At 36.2% G+C, this 9376-nt stretch overlaps 2 protein-coding genes across 2 annotated transcripts; one reads left to right on the top strand and one right to left on the bottom strand.

The window, feature by feature from the left end:
• Positions 1-465: 465 nt before the first annotated feature.
• Positions 466-3210, bottom strand: LOC120339533 (uncharacterized). Its single transcript, XM_039407683.2, has 3 exons — positions 2545-3210; positions 1289-1481; positions 466-760 (listed from the first exon to the last, which is right to left on the bottom strand). Exons 1-3 carry the CDS (start codon positions 3061-3063, stop codon positions 666-668), a joined length of 807 nt encoding a protein of 268 aa, XP_039263617.1. The 5' UTR covers positions 3064-3210; the 3' UTR covers positions 466-665.
• Positions 3211-3397: 187 nt separating this feature from the next.
• Positions 3398-6511, top strand: LOC120339646 (gap junction beta-2 protein-like). The gene has a single exon (XM_039407812.2). It carries the CDS (start codon positions 3604-3606, stop codon positions 4888-4890), a length of 1287 nt encoding a protein of 428 aa, XP_039263746.2. The 5' UTR covers positions 3398-3603; the 3' UTR covers positions 4891-6511.
• Positions 6512-9376: the final 2865 nt, after the last annotated feature.

The following is a 9376-nucleotide window of genomic DNA, read 5'->3' as shown; positions in this document are numbered from 1 at the left end:
AACAAAGTTGTGATCTACTGATATATATTGACTAACAATTTGTTGCAACACTAATTTATTGACCATATGCAACTAAATTAAATGGTCTTGTTGATATTATTGCCCTTGTTGTCTGCCTAACTAATGAATTCTTAAAAACTCTCCAAAGTTTCAATAAGCATAATCAATTCTCCAAAGCTCGCAGCACGCCGTCTTTAGAGATTTCACATTTTGTACGCAAAGTCTTGAACTTCACATTGTTTCGTCACAATCACAACAATGCAAGATCGGGGAAAATCTACGTTTTAATTGGCGTCTAGTTTTAATGGGCACGCATTTTCCCATGGTAGTAATAAACGATATTAAAAAACAGCAACATGCAAAAACTCGACTGTCATCCAAGCACCCCTGGAAATCTTCTCGTGAACCCATGGGGGTTTGAGAACCCCTGCACCCTTGCTCTAATCATTAACAAAAATAGAAATGCATTGTATGCACTTAGTAATTTGTCGTAGATACTCAAAAGTTCCGCAAAATCAACCCACATTGCTAATTATAGTTAGATAAGGTAGTTTGGAGCAAAAACATAATAGTCAACTACGGTTATATGTACAATTCTTCTTTTCAACCCCCAAGAAATATGAAAGTTGGTGGCAATTGATGCATGCAAGATAACTTTATCCAGGTCAGTCAATCGTTCCGCGCTTGACGAACGAATCAGGGAAGCAAGGACCTTCTTCATTTGTTGTGTGATATTGACAAAAGTTATCTCCTTCCAGTCCTGATAAAATAAATACGCTTTGTCTCGGCTATAAATCCTCACAGAAATACTCAGCTAACCCAACTGTATTGGTGGTATGATATAGGACAGTACACGTGAATACCAGAAAATGTGTAGTTAAATAAAAGTAGTTCAAAATACCCTTATCTAATGTTACGGATCGCGACAAAAATCGAAAACGGGCGACATGATTATCTATCGCGAAGAAATCGGGAGGATTTTCATTACTGAAAAAATGACAAGAAAGAGTCCAAAGTGAACCCGACCAAGATATTACAAGATTTGTTGGACAAGGTGAGAGTAATCTCGACTTGTGCCCGTTTCGATAAACTGGATCGTTATGCATCAGTTTTATACAAAACGGCATAATATTTTTGGAAAAATGTTGTGTATGAACGGTTGATATTCTTAGTGGTGGAATCAATTTAACTTCATATTGCCGAAACAGTTAACTTCGGAGAGGTGACTTTCCAATAAACCCGATCAAAAATACATACAGTATATACTTGCTTTGTAACCTCAACTTACCAGCCACAGAATCCCGACAAAGGCGATGAAATCTCCTACAGAAGCTTGGACACATTATCGGCAATACTCGCTTATGTGGATATCGAACCATGTCTGGTGCATGGAAAAGCCACCATGACCTTGGTGAACAGTGAGCACATCGTAGTTTCATCAACATTCTAGCACATTGCATCTCTGGAACTTGCTCCAAAATCTGAGAAGTTAAATCATATCATTGTAATATACCATATATATTTAGTCCCTAAAAAGGAAAATTCGAAATGGTTGTAAACCACGGGTTGGTGCGATTTTCTTTCGGCGTTGCTGATGGTAGTTAACTAGGTTAGTATAGAATTCTATATGTTTATCTTGGGGGCGATGAGCGTTTTTTGATTGGGCACGTAACTACGATGCCGCCCTTTTGCGATTTTTAAATTTCATTTCACTACAGTTGATAATTTGTAAGTGTTAGCAAGCTACTAACGTAATATTTTGGGTGCTCTCGAAGTATTCGTACCAAAATGGCGCACAACCTGGTTGTTCAGGTTGTGTGTCATCTTGGTACGAATACTTCCGGAGCGCCATGTTTTGTACCTGCCTCTGGTACACTTACGTAGTATCTTACACCCAATCCATATTCATCCCATGTCGGCAAATTGAAATAAGAATTTCACAATCCATGACGAGTTGGTTTCCTTTCATATCAGATAATATTTTACAAACTCAGAGGACGATTTCCTCTTTCCTTTGTTATTAATAATGTCCCATGAAACAGGATATTGTGTTAAATACCTCACTAATGGTAAGATGACACCCCAAAAACAAAACTGTTTTTGTTTGAATGCCAAAAATAAAATAATACAAATCGGTAAATTATTTTGATTGTGCGTAGGCCAGATACGAAAAACAAATCACTATCCAAAATAATGTTGAAATTACCAACTAATTAGCATTTGTAGAAGCCGCAAATATCACTCCCATTATCCATGTCACAGCATTTACCTATATATACACGCATTTCTTGGGTAAACTAAACAAGTTTGATCCTAAATTATTCAAGACATCGAAGCTTGTTTTACCCCACCCCTCGTGATCAAAATTCATTCAAAAAAGTTGTTTCGATACAAAACGACCGAATTATTTCTGTCAAGTTCAAAAATTACGATTTTGATATCAAAATGAAATGTTATTTGCATTCCAACCATCCAAATTTTGCGTCGTATTAATAGGAATATTTACTGATAACTATTGGAAATTTCAACAGCTCATTTTCAAACCTTGTCTCCGACTAATTCCATTGTCAAGTCATGATCGAAGCAACAAGTCGAAGTAGGGTAGAGCTCCCTGCACATATGGCCAACTGCGTGGTCATCAATCTCCAGATCTTCCACTTGCTTAGGCCTCCGTCCGTCCGAACAATAATGCCAATCTCTTTCCTGCTCTTCCTGCCTTTCCCGTTGAACTTTACGATTACCTTTGCGTCTGGGTAGTTTATGGCTACGTTTTGAATCTTTTTTGCCAAGTTTCTTTTCGCTTTTGTGACCAGATGATTCTGTTTTGCGACTTTCAGAATTTTTTGTGCCCGAGTGATGCATTGTGGCGTTTTCGTGAATGTCAAACTCGTTTTCATATTTTGTGGCTTTAATTTTGGGGTTTCGTTGACGATGAAGGTGAGCGTTACCACTTTCGTGATCATGGCTGCTCACATCAAATTCTTCATTTTGACAGCTAATCAATTCAGCAGTAAAACTCAGAGTCACAAGGAAAAAGCACAGCCAAACGTGCCCAAAGCGCATTCTACCTTGCTATCCAAACTATATGACGGCGAATTAAAAATTAGCCTCACTTCAATTGTGGTAACAAAGCAACTGAACCTTTACCCGCGCAATCTGCCACAACTGACCAAATAACTTGAAACGAGAAGCCGACGATTGTCTCAGACTCGTCCGTAAGTTTTTTGTTTCCTACCCGCGCATATTTATCACACAGTGTTTTAGTTTTCCATTTCATAATTCGTGTTTATGAAACTATATCCTGTTGGGTACATTTAGGAAATCTATTGTTTGACACGACATCTTTATGATTTCAACATGATGACGCATGAGAAAAGGGTCACGTCAGAAAAATAAATGTTTCAATAATAAACATTCATGGCGACCTTATTGTTTACAGGTCCACAACATCGGTTTGCCCTTCGCAGTGTCAAGCAAATGGCGCAAACTAATGTTGCGTATATATTGCACGCATAAAAATGTTATATGAATTGAGCGTTATGCACCAAGAGCTTATTATAAATTCTGCTTTCGCTGTATTAGAAAAAAACTGAGCATCCAAAGATGTGGTCTGGAATTGAAAAGATTTTAGAACATGTCAGCAGCTACAGCAGCAATGCCGGAAAACTGTGGTATCTTCTCGTTTTTGTGTTTCGTTTGATTGTCGTAGTAACAGTCGGACAGTCTGTTTATAGTGATGAACAGTCCGCATTTCGGTGCAGTACAAAAGTAATCGGCTGTGATAATGTTTGCTATGACAGATTTTCAAAAATATCGCACATCAGATTCTGGGCTTTCCAACTTCTTGCTGTAACGGCACCTTCTGTGGTTTTTCATTTCTACAGCCTCAATGTCGGTGCACGCATTGAAAAAATACGAATGGCAGAAAATGCCGCCGATGATGATTCAAACGTTGGCCTTGAAGACAACAGCGTTTTTGGGAGTGTGAAAGCCGGACTCAATCAAAGAGACCGCAAGAAGTTGCTGAGGCGAAGAAAAAGCGTGGGTGCATTCAAGCAGAAGAAAGTATTTGCAACACATGCGAATAACGCTTTAGTTGATCTCACAATAACGAGGAATATCAGAATTGCCTACCTTACAAATGTATGCATGCGAATTGTTCTTGAAGCATTATCACTGTATTGCGCTTACAGTCTCTTCCATTTTACCGATTACACAGTGAAAAATGATTACAATCCATTCGAAATAATTTTGATCAGAGTTCCTCAAGTATTCAGATGCGATGGTGAAAATGTTGAATGGGCTTGCGGTCAGCATATGTCTTTGGGAGATCAATCAGGATATGTTCCGTGCTGGGTATCCCGACCTTGGGAGAAAACTATATTTATGTGCTATATGAATATATTGAGCGCAATTTGCTTTCTTTTATCAGTGATTGAATTTGTGCAACTCAGTTTTAAATATACAAAAAACTTTCGGAAAAAGAGACAAAGAAAGCCGCTAATTTCATTTAATCACCAAGAAAGTAGAATGGACGTACCAACTTTCCGCTCCGTAGATGAGACAGACGGAGTGAGGATGGAATCAAACTTGACGTCTACGGAAAAAGATAAAATTCCAAACGGAAACGTACAAACCCAATTTCACACCCACCTTGTCCCAATTAGAAAAGTAATGAATGAAATGAAACCACGGAAGAAGAGTCCGCAAGGAAAAATTTCAAAAGGAATAAAAATAAAAAAGAAGAAGCGTATTGGAATAAGAGTCCATGACCAGGATGATGAAATATCCGGCGGTTCCGATGGATACCACTCTAGTGAATACGAAGAAACGGGAAGCGACGACGAAGAAGAATCATTAGCTTCTGTGTCTCAACCAGAATCTGTTTAATGGAAAAGCACACAGATTTTCCTAGTTGACATTTTTCGGACATCCCGGAGTATTCGCACCAAGATGGCGCACAACCTGAACTCAGGTTGTGTACCAGGTTAGGGTTCAGGTTATGCGACATTTTGGTGCGCATACTTCAGGAGCATTCATTTTTCAAATAACGTTATTTTTATTTCCTTGTAGTTTTATTCGTCACTAAGAAGTTCACTATTACTCATGTGATTCCGGATTGATAAATATTTTACTCTTGATTTAAAGTTCATGAAAACTGACCCTATTTCCAAACTCATGAAAAACGAAATTATAGCTTAAAAATTCCGACTTTAGACCGTGTGTAAATATGACTTAAAATACATAAATATGAGTTTCAAATTACAATTTTGTCTCTAACCAGACTTCGGGTATCTTACTCCACATCCTTAGCTAAGTTGATTTGTATCTTTAACTGATTATTGTTCACTTACGTAAAAATTAATCAAATGCAAAATTTATAGAAAAAAATTAGAGTTAATATTTCCAATGTTTCAAAATGTTCATTTAGCGTCAAAATATTTAGTATTATTTTGTTGGTATTAATTCAAAATTGATACAACCAACTCGCACCATATAATAATCAAAATACGTTTTGAGTATTTCACATGATCAAATTATAAATAATTGATGATTTATTTTTACTTGAACAAAAATTTTGCTCTATTGTACGTTTCGAGACTGTAAGTGTATTAATTATATTATATATAGCATCATACAATGTATATATATATTATTATATATGTTATCATACGAATTTCTCGAATAAAATTGAATCAACTATCTGTCGAAATAATGCAACATAGATCAATCCATTTGATTTCAAAAGAGTCTTTGCTTGTTTTTTGCATGCACTGTGGTAATTAACCTTTATTTTATGTCATACAAAATTATCGTCATATTTATACTCTTTTTACTCCAAAATCTCGCCCTTCTCGGTTAAACATTTTGATCTACTAATCATTTCGAAATTAATGTCAAATACCTGTGCATTTACAACATGGCGTATTTTGTCAAAACTATTGAAATGGTATCTACGTTTTGCATATATTTGGAAATTTCAATCAAATTATTTTTCTCCAAAACGGTATCAATGCTATATCTTGGATTATATTTATTCTGTTCTTTATATTTATCGTCACTGTTTTATTTTCTAGATACTGTTCAAAATTTGTTTTTGTTACAGATTTTACCCGATTTTATCTTGTTTGATTTGTGAAAATTTTCTAATAAATTATATTTTTTATAAAAGTGGATTGATTGATTGTTTTACGTTTTATTATACAATTAAATCATTTATTCGACAGTCGCTTCTTCACTGAGCATGTATGCAATCGCCATGGATAAGATTTCATTTCAAAAAAAATTTTATTTCAAAAAAGATTTTAAAAAATAGCATCATAGCTTCGATTTTCAATTAAGAATTATCAATTCTTGTTTGCCTGAAATATACAAAAATGGGTACTCCCGTAGTATGTGAACCAAGATGGCGGTCACTGGAACGTAGTATGGGTACCAGGTTAGGGTTAGGTCATAATTTCATTCCAGGTTAAGGTTAGCTCATAATTTTATTCCAATTTTCCTTTTTATAATTTTAGAATCAGTTCGGGGACTAGCCGAGTGACTCCCGTAGTGTTTGTACCTGAAACTTAGGCCTAACCCTAGCCTAACACATACTACGTTCCGGTGTTCGCCATCTTGGTTCACATACTACGGGAGTACCCAAAAATGTGCTGTTAGAGTATATCTATTTGCCAAATTTTTACGAATGACATCTGCTTGAGGCATATATACAGAAAAGCCTTGGTAAGACCCTGAAAAGTGAAATTCTTGAATACCTTTGATACGACGGTTGGTTGTGTGGTACACGTTCTATATTTCAAAATTAAAAAATTTCTTTCTTTCACTTTGAATTCTATCACGCCTTTTTTAAATTGGTGAAAAAGGTGAGGATACTGTCAACCGGGATTACCAAATCCCGTAAATTTTGATACCAAGATACCTCGGCAGTCTAGCATAGGCTAATTCGTTCAGAATTGGTGTTCGACTATTAATTTGTTCAAGCACCAAAACGTCTTTCAATAACGAACAATGGTTAATCATTTTGATTCGTTTTTACACATTCTAATATATTAACAAAACGTGTACCTAAACAACAATAATTATTAAATGTGTACCTATTAAAAATTAAACATAATAAAGGTAAAAATATAGAAAATTATGTATCAGTTGAGCAAATTTCTGTGGCCACTATGAGATTCGGTTTTGTGTGTTATCACGGGGTGACCGTTGATTTGAACCCACGTTCATTTGAACCCATATATTTGCACCCGTATATCCGCGGGTTGAATCTATATGGGAGTGCTAAAATCCATGGCTTAGGGTTAGTATGGGCTCAAATATTAGTAAAAACAAATTACATAGGTGCAATAGTATATATGCAGGTGCAGTTGTCGTGGGTTCAAATGTAATGGAATCATTCACGGCATCGCTTTCTTGTTGAATGGTCCAGGGGCAACAGTGACGCGCGTTCGGGTAACGTCCTCTCACTCGGCGGCAGTATGTTCCCCAGCTTTTCTTTTTAGGGGGGGTGTTTCAAAATTTAGGGGGTGGTAAATAATTTGCTATTAGAGATAAAACTAGGCTATTTGTATTCTTAAAAAATGGTATGTATTTAAGAAACGATGTACATGGGGGCCCCCCAAGTTGATTGACGCGAGCCAAAATCCACAGCAGAATGAAATTGTAGGGCCAGAAAAGGGGAGCGAGGAAAAGCGCGGGACGACACGGCTGGGGTTCAGGGCGCGCTCAAGAAAATTTTGAGAAATAGGCACCAAAATAGGCTTTGGGTTTGATTTTAGATACACCTAGCATCGCAGTTTGTTATGTAATGAAATCAATAATTATATTATTTAGCTGATAGAATTCCCGGGGAATAGATAACAAGCACGGCATTCAACCGTAAATATATACTATTAGGTTTTAATAAGTAATTTGCAACTGATAGTGACTAATGAAGTTACTTGCTAATCTGGCATTGTATGAATGGCTTGTTTTGTTACACATTTCTAATTTTTTTGAACATGTTTGTTTGACTTTTGTATGAATTAAATTTTGAAATAAGCTCGTCAACAGATCATAATGTCGCATAATGTTGTATTCCTTCAGAACTGAAATATTTTGTTGGTAAGAAGACAAATCGCTGAAGTTTGATTCTTTTCAATAAAGAAATAAAAACGCTGTCATTCATCTAAAAAACGTCTGTTTTCAGTGCCTAGTTTTCGTTTTGTGACATCTTTAGGCTTTCTTAATATACGGCTGATATCTAAAATACTGCAGTGTGTAATCCTAATACGTATACATAAGATACCGGAATAATTCAATTGTTACGAAATAAACGTGCTTAAACTGTGATAATGATGTAACAATAGACGGTATCTAAAACTCAAAGGCCGTAATTGGCCCGCAGACTGCGGTTCAGAACCCCTCAGTGTGGAATCACACCTCAAAATTAGGGGGGGTGTTTGAAATTTTAGGGGGGGTGTTCACCCCCTATAGGGGGGTGTAGGGAAATCACTGCTCGGCGGCACACCAAATTTCGGTTTCCGTACATTTTAAGCCACGACAATTGCACCTATGGAATTTGTTTTGCGGATATTTGAACCCATACTAACCCTAACCCATGGGTTTTAGCACCCGCATATAGATTGAACCCGCGGATATACACAAATGTACGTGGGTTCAAATGTACGGTCAACCGAATTTCAGTTCGAGTAACGCAGCATTTTTGATTATCTACTATCGAGTCGTTCGGTCATAGTTTCTGCTTTATTGTTCTCGCCAATGATATTGCTCATCATGTAATAATTCGAGTAAGCTTTATGTCGGTGAAACATTTGTAGTAACTCATGTTGTACAAAGAGAAGGTATGGCCGTATGTGATGTTGAATAATTAACACAAAAACTTCAATAAAGATGCGTCGCAAACCTCAAATAAAATTGCTTATATAGTAATGGTATAATAAAATTGGGCAGACAATGCTGAACTGAAAACACCAGACTTCTGAAGAATTATCTATTTGCATGTTTGCTTCGTGCCAATAATAGATTCTCACCCGTGCTGTGTATACAGCAAACAGCAGATCTTTTGCCGATTTTTTTTTAAATAGGTAATTGTCAGATAAAAATAAAATAAACTCTTCTAAATGGAAAATTTCAAAAATAAGGTCAAAATATTTCTCATTTTTTTTTTTCTCATGTTGTGGGCTTGCGGTCAACGAAATCTCACGTGTGTATATTCGAAGTTTACGTCCACAAGGTGGCGTCAATTCCATAGTTTTCTGAATTATTACTTATTTTAGTTTATTTAAATATGCACATGGAAACTTTAACAAGTATTATGGTGGTATAATTAAAATATGCTTTTTCGAAAATATCAACATAGAGATTGGAAAGA

Source organism: Styela clava, chromosome 9, assembly GCF_964204865.1.
Source record: "Styela clava chromosome 9, kaStyClav1.hap1.2, whole genome shotgun sequence".
Taxonomy (NCBI): Eukaryota; Metazoa; Chordata; class Ascidiacea; order Stolidobranchia; family Styelidae; genus Styela; species Styela clava.
Note: the sequence above shows the minus strand (reverse complement) of the source record. Positions and strands in the feature narration are given on the sequence as shown.

Excerpts from the sequence above, each read along its gene's own strand:
- LOC120339533 (XM_039407683.2), bottom strand. The coding sequence starts at position 3,063 with ATGCGCTTTGGGCACGTTTGGCTGTGCTTTTTCCTTGTGACTCTGAGT. Across the intron at positions 1,482-2,544 it reads TGGAATTAGTCGGAGACAAG|ATTTTGGAGCAAGTTCCAGA; the intron begins GTTTGAAAATGA and ends TTAACTTCTCAG. Across the intron at positions 761-1,288 it reads TTGTCGGGATTCTGTGGCTG|GACTGGAAGGAGATAACTTT; the intron begins GTAAGTTGAGGT and ends TTATTTTATCAG.
- LOC120339646 (XM_039407812.2), top strand. The coding sequence starts at position 3,604 with ATGTGGTCTGGAATTGAAAAGATTTTAGAACATGTCAGCAGCTACAGC.